At 42.3% G+C, this 16,817-nt stretch overlaps 1 protein-coding gene across 1 annotated transcript in view; it reads left to right on the top strand.

Annotated features, from left to right (window-relative positions):
* AGBL1 (AGBL carboxypeptidase 1) overlaps positions 1–16,817 on the top strand; it is a 261,953-nt gene that overhangs the window by 167,144 nt on the left and 77,992 nt on the right. Inside the window, exon 22 of the mRNA XM_056500274.1 lies at positions 11,066–11,226. Coding sequence (XP_056356249.1) covers positions 11,066–11,226 — 161 coding nt within the window. The remainder of the gene's footprint in view (positions 1–11,065; positions 11,227–16,817) is intronic.

Raw genomic sequence — 16,817 nt, 5'->3', positions numbered from 1 at the left:
CATGGCAGAGCAGGGGCAACATGTGCTTTTGTGTGGGTCACATCAGTTACCCCACTTGAGAGAGCTGCCTCTCTTCACCATGGCTCTGTGTCTCTGAACTTGCCTCCTGTTCTTCAGTCTGTAACTCACAGTCTTCAAGGAATTTCTTTGTCTCTATGTCTCCTAAAACATGGAGTGAGCAGGTATTAAACTGACCCTGTGCTGGTAGTTTTATAGAAGGGAAAATAGTGACAGGTGGTTTGCAAAATCTGAATCCAGCTGCCAGTTCTGACCAGTGTAAATATGTCCAAATGTCTAAAATCATCTGCATGTTCCAGATCAGCTCTTCATGGACAAGCACCACAAGTTCCTATCTCCTGTAATAATGCAGAAGCTTTGTTTTGATCCTCATTTTTGCTTTCCTTTTAGTAATAATTTTTTTCCAATTACATTTAAGGTATAAATATCCAGCATCCATGTCTTAATTGCTCTCAGTTTACTTTGTGCCACTGAACATGTGGGCTCTGATGAAATGAACCTTTGGGCTCTGCAGGCTGCAAACCCTTGTTAGTGGTTAATGGCAGCTGGTTCACCTGAAAGGACCTTCTTGATCTTTGGTTTCTGACTGTGGATATCACATCCCTGGGACTCATTGCAGGATGTCCTTCCTAACCCAGCTTCTGAATTAAATGATTAGTAACTTGCCCTTGGACTGTCTGGTGAAATCTCCCTCTGACCCAGCTTTCTCACATATTCTATAACTTTCTATGGTGTTATTGTATTACATGTCCATTTTTTGAACCTATATTAAGTCAGAGCAGACATCAGAGGGTCCTGCAGTATTTTTGCCTGAATTACCCTCAGTGTTATCAGCCATTCTCCAGGTGACTAGTATAGGGTATCCAAAAGAAAGAACGAAATAAAAAGGTCATATTTTCCCTGTTATTGTCCATTTCTCTGTTAAATGTGACAAGCAGCAAGAAGGGTCCTGTGTCAGAATGATTACACTGACACCTGTAAGAGGACAGCCAGAGAGCTCCTTGCTTGCACTTCCATCCTCCTCTTCAAAGGGAGCAGGCACCAGGCTGGGGGAAGCCCTCTCCTCTGCAGTGTCTCTTTCCTCTGATCTGAGCTGGGCAGAGATGCTTTTTGTGCTTTCCCATGTGCCTTTGGCTTGGAAAATCAATGCCTCCTTTGTTGTTTTAGAAGTGCTAATACAATAAATTGTGGGATCATAGCTGTGTCCTGTCCCTGATGCTGAGGTTGTAGGGAGGGATAGGTGGGAAGGCTGGCTTTGATGGTGTTTGCTGAAGATGACCAAAGAGAATTTGTGATATGGAAAAAAGAAATTAGCCTGGGGGAGCCATTTATAATTCAGGAAAAAAGTCTCAGGTAGCTCTTGACATGTATGAGAATAAGGGGATGGGTATAGAAGGCAGGAAAGGTTACAGTAATGAGAACTGAAATGGGAGAGGAAGGTGCAAGCTGCAGATTGGTCTGTGTCCTTACCTCTCACCTGTGAGGGTCTGTGTGAAGGCCTATTTAAAGCAAGTTTTTAAGGAGAGCAACACACAGAGGGCCTCAGGATAATCTCTTCTGGGCATATGCATGTAATTATTCCACCATGGAAGCCGGGTGCCATCTGATGTGCCCAGAAAAGCCACCCCCGGGTGGAAGCTCTGCTCTGAGGCTGTTGGCAGGAGGATATGAGGGGTTTTGTGCAGAGCAGACTTAGACCTGGAAGAAAGAAGCAAGCTTCTATGCTTCAAGGTGAGATTTGGAAAATAATAAAGGACTCCAAGGACTGGAATAATCAGAGTTTGTGTAGGTTGAGATTTGGATGCGTTCTGGAGCCACAGGTTCCCTGGCACAGAGCAGGATGCTTTGGGACCATGCTGGCTGCTTTGTACACAAATCAGTGCTTGCACATTGTCTGCTCTGTTATTTGATATTTGATTAAGGTTGTAACTCACAGAATTAGGTGAAGCCCAGGTTTTTTTCCTGTAGGAATTGTAAGGAAATAAAGAAATTGAACTACTAAAAAGAAATCTTTAAAACTGACCAGCAGATTCAGCAGTTGACTGTCTAAACCAGGTTCAACAAGGTAAATAATCATAATTATGATTCCTTATGGTTAAAAACTTATTTGACATCATGAGAGAACCACCAATAACACAACCACAGGACCTGGACTAACACTGGGATAAGGAAACCCAATGACTGAGAGTACTAATAGAATTGATAGAGCCTTGATAATATGGCTTTTTTAAAAGAAGTAGAGGAGTTGGAGGACAAATGAGAAATTAGTATATAAAGTTTCATTCATGGCTTTCAAGGGTGAACCTAGGCTAATTTTCATGCAGAATGGTATCAGTGGGCATCCCAGATGAGTCATGGCTGATGAAAGGAGAGGCTCCCACAAAAAGAAAAAAAAAAAAAAAGGAAGAAATTTTGGGAGTTACAGAATGGGAAATAAAAGGGTCTGTGTGTAGTCAAAACCTAGTTAAAAGGCTGGGAAAAGTGGGTAGGATAAGGCAAACCCTGGGATGGAAAGAAATGTCAGGTGAATCCAGTTACCACTCTGGGAATTGGTGCTGGTCAGTATTTCTAATTTGAATGACTGGAAGGCAAAGAGATAATAAGATCTGCTGCTAGCAGCTGATTCAAATTATACTGTGGGAAGAAGGGCTGAAAGATTGTGGGTACTGGAATGGAAGATGAAACATAGGCAGTGGCAGGGTGCAGCATGTTTGAAGGAGTAGTTTAAAGCATTCAGACACATGGCTGGGCTCTGAATTAGCTCTAACCATTCAGGAAAACATAAGTAGCTATTACAAAGACAGCTTGATAAAGATGTCTGTGCCATGTGCAGCAGCAGCAGTAAAGAAAAAAAAAGTGAGTAAGATGTCTGTGTGTGTGAAGAAACAGGGAGCCTTGGAAGATGCTCTAATATCCCTGTAGATGTGAGTGGTAACACCTCCTGTGGAGTGCTGTGTGTGTTATGGGTCATTTCTTTGTGAGAGACAAAGCAGTGATATACATGGGCTGGAGGGAACAGATGAAAGTGCTTAGTGGCCTGGAAGGCAGCTTCAATACAGGGAAAGCATTGGGGATGCTGGGGCTGCTGAATTATAGAGGGAAGGAATAAAGCTCAGCAGGGCAGAGAGCACAGCAGCTTGTGGCAGAAACACCTGGCTGGGGAGGCTCTGCAGGGCTGGGGAGGCTCTGCAGGGCTGGGGGTGCTTGGGGCAGCACAGCAGGGAGCAGAGCCTCCTCCCAGGGCTCTCCTCCACCTGACATTGCTGCCAGGCCAAGACAGTTTCAGTGGCTTGTTAGACTCCATGGTGATCTAATGCCAGCCAGGGGTTTAAGCACAGAATCACAAATGGGACAGGACTGCTGTGGAAGCATCTTGAGCTGCTTTATTATTATTTTTTATTTCCTCCCAAGCATCAGTCTCATTACAAGGTTGGGACAATGGGAAGATGCCAGCAGCTCACACCCTCAGCAGCAGCTGTAGAATGTGATGTTACAACACACTTTGAGACTTTTTTGACCAATCACAAAAAGCAAAAGCATATTGACAGTAGTTCCATCCAACCATTATAAGTACACTGGTTAAAAGAATGCTTCCTTATTTTGAATACAATATCTACTTGTAAGCCTTAAAATACAATGCACAGAGCTCCATTATTAAGCTTAGACCTTCCTAATATAAAATATTATAAAATATTAGATGCTAGATAAACTTTTCTGCAGCTTAGAGAGTTATTCTAGCCAGGCATTAATACACAGACCATTGTTCTATTTGTCCTTGCTCTCTATATCTCATAGAACTTTTCTGCTGACATGCCTTGTGCTTTCTGCTTGGCTGTAATTGCAGATTGCTGTCTCTGAGCCCTGCTTTTTTTCAGCTTTCCCCAAACCCTCTGATTTTAAGGATTCCCACAGTGATCTGGTGTGGCAGCAGAGGGATGGAGATAATGTGGGTATCATGCTGGAGCAGCTGGGGTGTTGCCTGAGTCACACTGTGCTGGCTTTCACTAAATCTGTTCCAGTGCCCCTGTCCCTGTGTTGGTGCAAAAGTGAAGGGTTCCATGATCCTGGTGTCTCATTTTGGATGGGGAATTAAAGCACACTAACCTTGCTGTGTCATTTTGGTCAGTAAATATTTTCATCTGGTGGGAAGGATAGACAGTACTTGTTAATTTAAATGCTTGAAAACCATGTGGAAAAATAACAAAGTGTTGTGTAACATAATAAAAATGTGCATCACCATTCTATGAAATTAAGATGCTGCAACCGATTCTTTGTATAACACATAATTAACCTGGGGATCCCCACTGTGAATGGCATTATGAAGACAAATACCTTACTGAGAATTTTTAAAGTGGGTTTGACACTTTGAGTAGCATCTACATTTACATTAGCCAGGATACATCTCATAAATCTTTTCTTCCAAGGCATGTGATGATCACCAGCCAGGATTAGAAAATTATTTTACACCCATGGTGAAATATGGCCAAACTGGGTAAATTCATAGCTGATGAAAAGGCTTGGCTGGGCCAAGAGTCTGCTTACTTTTCTGTACATCAGAATTATTTATAGAGGCAAACTTTTAAGTAGAAGACGAAGGGAAGAAAAGTCATCCAGGGATTAGGCTGCCAATTTAGGACTTGAAAAATTTCAGCTTCTTGCTTTCCCAAACTGCTTTTAAAAGCTAATTCATTTGACACAGACTCTGAGACATTCTCACAGCCCCACCTCACACTTAATCTGCAGATACCTCAGGCTATAACCTGTCTGTGACTTGTTCTGTGTTCCACAGAGTTCAGATAGCAGGGAAAGGAACACATGGGAAGAGGTAATGGTGAGACTACTGATGAATTTTCAAGGCATCATCAGATACCAGCCTGTTGAAAATACTGGGAGGATGGGGAAGAAAGGTGCTTTCTTGAACAAAGCACTTGCTAGCCTCCAATAACTGGTAATTGCTTTATTTCCTTGCACTGCCTCAGAATTCCTATGTGACTTGAACAGTCCCTAGCTCTGTTTCTTGGCAGCTTAAGTATCCTGTAGCAACAGTTGTTTTTCTTTAGAAATTGGCATGTTGGAGTGTTTGGATTCTGTTTGATTTGTTTGTTTGTTTGGTATTTTTTTTTTTTTTTTTTTTTTTTTTAATTATTTGAAATAGTGGCATTGCCTATGGCATTGGTTATGTCCACTGTCAAAAGATTGCTTTCTGGACTGTCACATCTTCATTGGAAGGTACAGCCAGGCTTCTCCTCCCCAAAACTGTCTGCAGTCCTCAGACAGGAACTTGAGGCACTCCTGATCCTGGCACTGTGGAACTGCAGATTCCACTCAGGTGTGCAGCTCTGGCCTGGCCTTCACTCAGCCTCTTCAGTTCTGTTTGAAAAGACATCATGGGACAAGGAGAAAGATTGCTCAGTGTCTGCAGAGAGGGATAAGCTTAGTCCAGGTTCATCCAGAGCCTAAAATAGGTCCCCAGCATGTCACAAGGAAATGAATGAGACAGAAAACCGATGCACTAGTCAATTTTATTGGAAAGCAAGAACTCTGCAAAGAATAGCATCTTTCTACATGGTTTGTCTGCACAGGTGGAAAATATCCTCATTTGTCATTCTCTTTTTGTTCCCGACATGGCCACCCATCACAATTATGGCTCACATAAAAACAAACAAAAACCAAACCAAAACCAACAAAAAACAAACCAGAAAAACAAACAAACCCTCCCTCTCCCCTGAAAACCCCCGAACCAAAAATGTTTTTTTTTGTTATTCCCTGTTCAGCTACTACCTGTGTGTGTTTGCAGTCTTTGAGGAGGTGGAAAGTTAAATCCACCCCTGTCTCCATCCTGTGTAGTTTGCAAATTGTTGGTGTAAAACATGAGTAGCACTGTGGGGTAGAGTGGCCAAGAAAAGTGAGCTCAGGTGCAACACTAATAAAATTTGGCTCTTCCAACACTTGACAAGCTTGACATATACTGAGTCATTCATGGGAGATGATTAAGGAAGGGAGAAAGGATGCTGAGGAAGGAACAGAGAAAGAAAAGAAATTTGGGAGAGAGAAAAGGGTGGAGGGAAAGAGCTGTGGAAATACTGTGAGGGAAAGGTGTGGAAATGGAAATGCCAGACAAAGAGCTAGTCAGTGGAAAGAAGGAAAAAACCTTTCCCCACAATAGAACTGGAGAATTTGTAACATAAAAATCTGTTTTTTTCTAGAGAAATTGGCAACAAATTTTGTTTGTTAAATCTCCAGTTCTTCTATAAACAGTTTGTCCAGGACTCTTTCTCCAGCAGATTGGAAGGAGAAGGTATTTCATCTTCCCTTTCAGTCTGTTCCTTGAACAGTGTTGCCTGTGACACACATACCTTTTAATAGTGAAAGAGCCCATTTGAATGAGTAAGACAATAATTACTTCTGTGCTGTTGAAGTTTGCTCAGCCGAAACACCAGCTGAGCTCAGCAGAAGTTTTGTGAGGAGATTCAAAGCAAGTCAGGCCTTTTCTCCTCACCATGAGGGCAGAACACCAGATGTAATGAGGACAGATGTGCAGAGCAAGGCACAGTTCCCCAAGGGTGCCAGGGTGCTCAAGGTTGCCATTAGCTTTCCTCTTGTTATCATTCCTCTGTATCAGCATCCATTGACCTCAACAACCCTTCCTTCTTTCTCACCCTTTTATCACTCCCATTCTTTTATCTCCTGTCTCTAACTCCAGTCCCTCTCATCTTTCTTTCTAGAAATTCCTGATAGCCTGGTTTTTTTTTTGTTTTTTTTTTTTTTTTTTTTTTTCCTTGCATCTTCAGCCTTTTCCACTTGCTTAATCCTCTTGAAATGCTTTGGCCCAAATTCCCATTCCCTCCACCTCATCTGTTTTGCATGCCATTCCTGCTGCTGGGGGATCTCTGGGCCATGAGAAGCCTGGCTTATTCCCTGCTGTCCTAGCTGTCCAAATAGCCAGTTCCCCAGCAGGTGTCTGTGTATTTTCATTCACAGGGGTTGAAAGTACAGTAACCTTCAGGGCTGGCTCAAGCTAAAATGAAGGCTGCAGACACCAGGCACCAAATGTTTCATTCAGCTCCTGAAGTTTGTCCTCTAGAGCTTCCAAATGGTTTCGATTAGTATTCCAAGGGAGAGCTCACTGATGGAATTAGTGAGAAACCAGACTGTCAATTTATTTATACCCGGCCTTAGGGCATAGCCATTGTGCATGTGTAAAGCTGTTGAGATGCAGGGAGTATTCTCTAAGTGTGTGTGTAGATGTGTTGACTGGAAGTGGGTTTGCAGGGAAAAGCTGTTGCCCCAAGGACTGAACAGTGACCTAAAGCAGGAGAGGCTGTGCTGAATATCAAAAATCCCTTTTAGGAAAAAATTGATCCCTCTGAAATTTTCTTTCTACTTGTATTTATTAGTATCTCCCAGTCTAATTTTACTGTAATTCTCATTACCCTTGTGGAGAAAGCTCTAATTTAACTCCTGGTGTCTTTCCACCTCCTTCAACAATATCTGTGTTACAAAACTATCACTGCCTTTGCCTCCTGGAGTATTTAAAGTACGTGAGTAATGAATAATAAAGTTTTTCCATTGCATTGTCATTTAGCCTGGGAAGTATTTTGAGGGCAAGCTGAGAGATATTGGAAATATTTATTGTGGGTATTCATTTGATGCATCAGTGCCAAGTGTGAATGAACTGGTTTTCCAATACAATTTGATCAATTTTGTTTAGGAAAATTTGTATTGACAGTGTTGAGGCCAAATGATAAGTCTTTTATTCCTGTTCCCCTGTTTTGTATTACAGTGGAAAATAAATACATCTCAAACTTGGACTGTTCTTAGGCATCCCCTCCTCCCATTCTGTCTGTCTCAGTACAAAAATGTGAAAAGGGTTTAAAAAAAGTTTTTCAGCCCCATTACTCTCTATAATAGCCAGGAAACAATTAACCTGTTATCCCTTAACATGATGTCTGCAGAAGATTATTGCATGACAGGGCCCAAGGGACCAATTTGCATTGTGCAGTGGAATGAGGTGCATCAAGCTGATGCTGGTCCAGGATGGAGAGCAAAACCTGTGTGGAGCTTTGAGCTGATCATTAAAGTGGGGTGGTTTAGTTAGCATGTTTCTGAGGCTGGACTAATTAGGACTGATGAGTTTGTCTGCAGCTTTCTGGTGCAGGGGTGCTGCTCCCTCCTTCAGAATTCTCCTGGACCCTTTTGGCACGGGAGACTTTGCACCACTGGTCACACAGCCGTGGCCAGAGGAGGGCACAGAGCTGTAAGGCCACGTGCCAGAGAAGAAGATGGGGTCACTGAGAATCCAGGCTGGCAGGACACTGCAGGGGAGCTGCTGGCAGGCAGGGCAGCTTCCTCCTGTACAGCTGTGACAAACAGAGCGTGCATTGTCACTTGTAACACCCAGACAGCTTCCCTGCCAGCTTCTCAACCAAACCAGAGTGCATCACTTCTACCTTTCTACCTGTCTTCTTTCTTTTCTTTCTTATAGGATATTTTCATAACTATAAATTTAAGCACAATCTCAAACTTTTAGCAGCTGGCTGTGCCACATGGCTACAAGGGAGATGCCTGGAGGTCAAGCTTCTCTTTCAGTAATGCAGGTGGGGCTGATTATTACCCACTACACCAGGTCCTGGCATTGCTGGCAGCTGCCATCAATAACATTAGTTCAACATGCCAGCCCTGTGCCCAGCTTAGTGTAATGGCAGTCGTGCTCTGCATCTCCAGCTCCTCCCTCTGCCCAGAACTGAGGAGGGAGGAAGGAGAGAGAAAATTGCCTGAGTTAAAATAAATAGATGTCCTTATTTGAAGTGAATAAAGTGTGCTAACAGGCAATCCTCTGGCTGAGTTTCTGGCTGTTACTCCTGAACTGTCTAACATCAAAGCAATATGGGCCCATTGTACAGCAGCTGACTTCAGTGCATGAGCTGTTACTGTCTTAGGCTTCTGAGGTGTGCTGTTGTGTTAATATTTTATTCTTTTTTTCTCATGCTTTCTTAAGGCCTCTCCATATCCTGAGTAAAGCTCGAGGGAATCATAAAGCCACAGGCTGACTTTCAGCTCAGGCACTGCTCACATCTCCTTGATAGCTGTTTAGTATGTTGCCTTAATCTTGGAAGCAAGACCCTGAGATGCACCCCAGGGAAAGCCTCGAGATGTTCTTTGTATTTTTTGCCCCTGAGGAAATCACTCTCTTGCTGCAGAAATGACATCTTTTTTTTCTCTGAAATGTCACCACTTCTGCCTGCTGGTTGTAACTCTGCCACACTCAAATATCTTGTCTTTTAAAGTAAAATACTAAAACATTTAGGAATCTATTTAGAGCTGCTGAGCATTCTTATGGTTTTGTGTTAATGACCCTCAGTTCCCATAAACTTCTCCTTCCATTTGTGTTTTTCTTATAAATTATTGCTACACTTTTTTTTTTGTACTCATATCTTGCTTGGCAAAGCTTGCAGTAGAGGTGAATAAGGGGAGAGCAGAAATGACATCAGAAATTTGTCCACTGTGATAAAAACACTTAGGAGACTGCTCAGAGGGCAAAAGTCAGTTTTCCTGGGGCCCTAGACCCTGCCTAGCACTGAGGCTGTTCCCTCAGATTGTTTGTGCTCCTCTGAGCAGGTCCTGCCATGTCCAGGCACTCAAAACATGTTTGAGTTCTGGATTATGTTCATCATAACCATGGATTCATACCTCACTCATAGGGCCTCAGAAAACAAACTGAATTAAAATATCTTGTCTATAGGACAATGTACTTGTATCAGAGAGGGTGTTTTTGATGCCAGGTGATATTTGCATATGCTGGACCTTCTAGAGAGGAAATTATGGTGGTGCTGTGGAAATTGCTTCTAACAAAAATGCACCAAAAAACTCCTCAGGAGGGCTGCAGACATTTATGTGTCAAATCTCTTCTTTCTTCCATCCACCTGTGTGTTTTTGGCTCAGAAATAATCTTCCAGAGGTGCTCAGACATGAGGATCCCAAAGCATTTTTCAAATATAACTTTATATAGGAAAAGAGCAGAGGTCTATCCCTTGTCATGGATAACTGAGTACATTATATCTTATAATACAAATTATAATGTGTTCAGCACTCAGGAGATGCTCACTAACAAATATCTAGTGGAGAGTGATGTGCAGGCTGTGCTGATGTGGAGCTCACACCATGCTTAAGGCCAGGGCTTATTCTGGACTCCTGAGAGTTGCTAAGGGAACAGCCCAGGAATGGAGCTGGAAGTCTCACAGCAGCTTGGCTGCAGAGATGTTTTTTACTGCAAAAACACACAGGGCTGTTACTGGCAGAGGCAGCAGCTGCTCCAGCCCCTGATGGGTGATGTGGTCACTAAGTTCCAAAGGTGAGGGACTCTGCAGTTTTAATTTTTTTTTTGATACATCTGAGCTTTGTCTCTGCCCTCCTCTCAGCGGATGTATGAAATTGCCATCAATTACACTGACTTACTCTGCTGCAGGTCCTTGGTGTAAAACCAAACACAGACTATTCACAATCAGCAAGGATCCACAGCTTGGAGAATTCCTCTCTTGAAAGATGAAGTTGATAATCCAAACCCTGTTTGTGCTACCAGCTTTTAACAGACTGAGAAATTCCTTAGAGGTGTTTGTTATTTTGCAATTACTTTGCAATTGATTTTCTTAAAAAACAATTCATAACTTGTTAAAGATCTCTTCCCTTTTTTTCCCCCCTTGTCCAGTTCCCTTTTCCATCTTTGCCACTGCCTAATGTTTATAATCACAGGACTTATTTTTTTTTTCCCCATTACTGAGGTAGAATGCTCCTCTACAGAGAAAAACTGAATGATATGTAAAATTGAATTTACAGCCAGGTTCTCTTGGGGTCCAAGTCTAATTCTTACCATGACTTCTGAAATTTTATTTGAGACTATTTAAACTATTTGCCTCTGTTTCCCCTGCTGTAAAAGAGAGGCTATTTTAGAACAGCTTCTGACCATGTGCTGTTAGTTAATTTACAGATGATTCTGTAGGGGAAATTTCTATATGTAGGAATCATGAAACCTTGTGCCTCTCTCCATCAGGGCCTGCAGCTGGGAACACAGGAGCTGGAGGAGATGGGGAGCAAGTTTTGCCTTGGTTTGCTGATTCTGCACCTCAAATCCCTGCCCTGCAGCAAGGAGCTGATGGCTGAGGCAGCTCTCCTGCTGGACCTGGAGGAGGAGATCACAGACCGGGCACAGAGGTCAGTGACTGTCGTGTCCAGAGGGCTCTGCTGTGGGAATTGAGCTGGTGGGGCTTTGTTTTGGGTTTAAACCTGCAGAAATGGACTCTTTATGGCTGAGATTTGCATCTTGGAAACTGCAGTGCATGGAGAGTAATTGGAATCGAGATGGAATTGACTCACAGAGAAACTACTGAAACATTGGGTCCATGCCCTGCAGCCATCCATGGAGAAAAGAGGTGAAAGAGAAGTACCTGTTCTCTATTTTCCAGTGATTTTCCATTTTCCTATCAAAACTACTTACTGGAACATGGGGATGGTACTGCCCCAGAAAAATTCATCAGCAGGAAACATTTTCTTGCTCACTGTCCAGCTCAGATCCTCCATGGAGAGGATCTCTTATAAGAAAGGCATTATCTAAGTGCTGCACTGTAGGGAACAAGCATTGCAGATTATAAAAGGACACTGATAGCATGATGTAGAAATTGTGGCCCACATACTGCAAGTGCATTCCTATAAATTCTTTTCCTCACTGCATGGAGTCCTTTAGTCATTTAGAGCATAGATTTATGACTTTTTGATGGACAGAAAGAAATTTTGATCCTACTGCTTATTTAGGACATGTTTTTTGAAATTGCAAAATTAATTTACTTGCTTCTTATGCTCAGTGGGTGGGGGGGGTATTTAAGTGAGTTTTCCCTGTTATAAATACAAGAGTAATTTGACCTGGGAAAATATCTGAGTACGAGATTATTCAGCTTGAATTTGTGATGAAGCAGAAATACAAAACTTCTCTAGGCCACCATCACTTGTTAGTGCTATGTGCATCACATATGATTGCAAGAATGTTTTTCCAAGACAAATGGAGAAAGAAGACTTAGTGATGTGACATTATTTGAAGCTCCCCGATGGCTTTGCCTTCAAAGAGCTCTCCCAGCTTCATCAATGAACATCAAGTTTTTCAGTTGCAGAAATACCCCTGTAATTTATAGCAGACTTCCAGTCTCTCCCCTGCAGGAACATTTACCCAACATTAGCACCACCTGCTCCTCATGCCAAAAATCCATTCTTGTTTTAAATGTTTTTGAGGGACGCTTTAAAAAGAAGAATAAAATGTTGAGACATTCCTTTGGATTAGCTGTGCTCACTTGTAGTGTGAACATATAAATGAAGCAATTAAGGTGGATGCTAAGCACCATCTATGTTGTGGACAGCCATCCAAAAAATCATTGCTGTGTCATTAGAGAGAGCTGCTGGAGCCTGGCTAGGTGGATAGTTTTGGGATATAAATCAAACTCTCACTTTTGAACTGGAGCTAGAAGGGCCTTTGCATGAAAATAACGTATGGGAAGAAAAACATCAAACCCTGGCTTCTCTCAAACATTGACAAAAAGCCATCTGGTCACAGTAACTCAGTGAGCATTTTCTCTGATCTTTCTTGCCTTCTGTTACTTTTTCCTTTAGCTGACTTTATATTAATGGGAATTCATTCTGTTTATCCAATACTGTGTGGTAGTTGATCAGTACAGAAGGAAGATTTCTAGCGACAAATATTTTTAAAGAAGTTAACAGAAAATAAAAGTTCTCTCATTTTGTAAAAACTCCCTTGTGTCCTCAGTAGCTGAAAGCTTCTACCTCTGCAAGTCTGGCCAGCAGCAGCAAGCACCTCTGTGGCACCCAGGAATGAATGTCATTGCTAAAAGGCAATTAATTGATGGGTAGCTGTTAATTTTCACTTCACTGGGTGTTATTGCAGGTTTGTGGAATTTTACTAGCTTGGATGTAATTTGTTGCCATTTGCAGACCAGGTAAGCAGCTGAATTGATAATCCCACCCAGAGGGGTCACATTGCAGGAGGTGGTTGCAAAAGGCAAGGGAGATTCAGGGACCAAAGTGTTTGCTAGCATATTCTCTTTAAGAATAAATAATTAATGGCAAATGATTGTGCAGCATATTGATTCTGATTCAGATAATTAATACTTTCCTCCCATGTTTCTCTGAGCCTAGCCAAGAGAATTCCATGGTTTGGTTTGAGTGGGAATATTGGAACCAATGGAAGAATGCAGAACACAGAGGGCTCACTGATACAGACAGGAGGGCAACTATTTCTACATCCCTCTTTCTCCTCACAGGTTTTGAGAAAAAAAAATTATTGAAACATTTCTCTGGAGGAAGCTGAGGGGTGACACTCAGTCTAATATTAATCTGTAATTATTAAGTCTAATCTAGTTCTGTGAGGTAGCATCAAAACCTTGCAATTTTACTGCTGGTATATCATGACAGTGGAAATTATACTCTGCTGCTTCCTTTGGGTTTGAGTGAAATGTTTGTAGTTTAAAATTACCTCTGTTTTCCTGTGTGGTTACCAGAAGAGTGCACAGTATCCTTACATGCTTTCTATACTTTGCTTGAGAAAGTGTGAGTAGGTGTGAATAAAAATACCCACATTTCTGTGTACCTTTGCCAAAGCAAAATCAGATTTGGGAATCCTTCAGGTGTAACACAGGAAAAGTTATGGGTGGCCACTTGGAAATTTTTTTTTCTTAAATGCTTTAAATAGAGAACAGGAGTGTCTTTTGAACAGCCTACAAGCCATCCCTTTTATAACCAGAAGTCTGGAGTGTCCTGGTCCCAGGAAATTGTATGCATGACAGATATTTAAGTGGGAGGCAATAGCTTTTACTGTAGCTAATGTTTTCTGGCAAAGGAAAAGGTGTCCCAAAGGCTGTCCTTCTGATATGTGAAGAAAAAGATACAAAAATGTTTGAGGCTTTCCATATCAGTGTTCACCAATATTAAAAAAGAAAAAAAAAAAATATTAGTATTGTTCAACCTGGATGAAAACACAAGTATTTCTTAGTTGCTACGGTTTTGTTTTGTGGAAGTCAAGCTGAAATTAAGCTGTGAGCAGTGTGATGTATTGCACAGTGCTGATGTTAAGTGCATCTATCTCAATCTAATGTGTTTTCTGTATAAGGGTTTCTGAGTGCCCATCTCTGTAATACTCTGGGTGACAGGTCAAGCTGTGGAACAAGAAGTTAATCCAGCACTGGATAAAGCTGACTCCCAGATGAAATGTCTCATTGCAAAGGTACAGAGATCAAAAGCTGTGGAGCCAGAGATCTCTTCTGTTGTGAAATCCCTGCAGTTCATGTCCTGCATTTGTCTCTCCTTGCCCTGGTATCTGGTGTGCCTGGCATTGACTTGGCATCTCAGCATCTCCCTCCGACAGCAAACATTTTCACCTGTCAAGGTTCATAACTGTTTGTGTCCTTTAACTTTCCTCTTCAGGCTCCCTGTGCTCTGGGTGTGCTGCAGCCTTATTCTCTCACCACTGCTGTGAGGGAGATAAAGGAGCAGGCTGGACCCTGCTTCCCTGGAATAAACTATTTGCTGTGCACCTTACAGAGCTCTGTCAGAGCCAGTGGTCAGTAAATTGGATGGAATAGCTGTCAGGGAAGTGCCTGCTCTGGTGGAGGCATCCTGTGAGAATGGGGGATTTCTCACACCAGAACAAGTCCATTGTGCTCAGTGTGCTGTCTCCAATGAGCCAAAGAAAGGTGCAAGAAGCCTTTAGCAGACCTAATAAACACAGTTTGGTGCACAAGCATTTCTTCCTGTCCCCACTTTACAGTCTGTCTTTCCCCTAAATTGTCAAAAGGAATAATTTACAGCCATCAGTGGGGCAACATGTGGAATAAATTCACAGCAGAGGCAGTGCTGCCTCTGAGAATAAGCCAGAGGGGCTGAACTTCCACCAGTGGGGCTGTGTGGCTAATGGGGCAGTAGAGTATTTCCAGCAGAGTGTTTTCCTGGGCACATGATGTCCCAGGACACCATGAAGTTGGCCTGACAGCTCTGTGTCACTGTTCCCAACACGTGGTAGCTCAGGAACATGCCAAAAATGGAGAAAGTACAAGATGCAGCACAGAGGATGCATTAGAGCTGCAATGTGTGATGGTGAGGAAGAAAGGTTAAATTGCTTCAGGAATTAGTTGTTCTTTTAATTATCAACCTGTGCTTCTGGGACACATCATAATGACTCTCACATTCAGGCACTGTCACCCTCATGTTACACAAACCCTCTGCAGGGATTTAGTTGTTGTGGATTTTCTTTTCACTAATGATATTTGGGTTGTTTTTTGAATTGAATAAATAACCTTTTTTCCACCAGCACTGAATAGCTTTGATCTTATGGACCACTCTGCCAAGATCAAAGGCCAAATATGTGGAGAATTTTCTGGGCTTTGCAACCACTTTCAACAAACAAAGCCATGTGTCAGCTGCTCATACAAGCAATTTATTCTGCTCTTTCTCAAACTTGGCCTCATAAGACAGTACTGCCATGCCCTAGGAAGAATTGCTGATGTTTCCAGCATCCCACCATGCCTTACAGTCAGTCCTGGCATTCAGAGGCTTTCTGTGGGGAAAATGAAATGCAGCTTGTACTTTGGACATTGTGTTTTTTGATAATAGTTTTCATGCCTCATTTCATATAAAAGTAATTAAGTTTTAAGTCTCTGCTGTCCAGGTAGCTTCACATTTGTCATGACCACAAGGAGGATGGGAAGTGACTGTTCACATAAAGCAGGTTTGAGAGAGACAAGGAGCAATCCCCTCTCTCTCCAGTATACTCCCCTTCTTCCTTGTGGTTTAAACTGATGGCACATTCCTTAATTTTGTTTTTTTCCCTGCCCTCCAGCTTGTGCTAGGAAATGTTTTGCATACACAGCAGCAATTGCAGCCATTTGTTCATGAGACATCTCCGGTGTTGAGACAGACTTTTGTGAAGTCATTTTCTGCTGACTCAAACATTATTTATTTCCTGTGTTTCTTCATCATTTCTTACCTTTCTTGAGCAGAGCTAAATCTTTTTCCACCCCAGATGGTAAATATGTCTAGCTCTGCTATTAATCAAAAACAGAAGGCTTAATCATTGCCCTGTTTCTTTGCCCAGGTGCAATCTCTTCATCTTCCATACAGTGAGCAGTTAGCTGGGTCAGTGTGTGGATGGCAAAGCCAGGAATTGACAAGAGGGATTTGCAGATCATTTGGAAATGTGTGTGCTGTTCTTCTATACCACATTGATGCACCATCATGATCCTGGATAGTATTGAACTGTTGAATCTCCCATCTTTTCACTATAATGCACCTTCCCCTGATTATAGCTGTGCAAGCAATTTCACTCATCTTTTAAACTGTGTGGCCAAAAGGTGATTCAGATCAAATGAAAGTGATTTTGTGGAAATGAAGCAAATAAAAAAAAGGGAAAGTTCAAAAACCAAAAAATGCAGCTGGAACAAAGCATTCTCACTTCATTTGGTGCATCCTTAATGCATCTGTGAACAGCAGAAATGTGGTGTTACACCCACATGCAGTTCCCCTGCCTGGTGGGATCTTCCTCTTCTCACAGGTGAATCTGGGTGTTGGTGTTATATTATTTTGGTTATACATACTGAAACAAATTGCAGCTCAGGGGTTTAGGTGCAAGACAGGACTTCACCCTCCCAGCTCAGTGTAGCAGCAGTCAGTGTCCATTCCTGAGGCAGACTGGACAGCTGGACTCTGGGGAGCCCTCTGACACATGGCTGAAGATGAAAGGGCTCTTTCAT

The sequence above is a fragment of the Oenanthe melanoleuca genome, chromosome 10 (genome assembly GCF_029582105.1).
Source record: "Oenanthe melanoleuca isolate GR-GAL-2019-014 chromosome 10, OMel1.0, whole genome shotgun sequence".
In the NCBI taxonomy this organism is placed as follows: Eukaryota; Metazoa; Chordata; class Aves; order Passeriformes; family Muscicapidae; genus Oenanthe; species Oenanthe melanoleuca.
The sequence above is the reverse complement of the archived record's forward strand: the minus strand, read 5'-3'. Positions and strand labels throughout refer to the sequence as shown.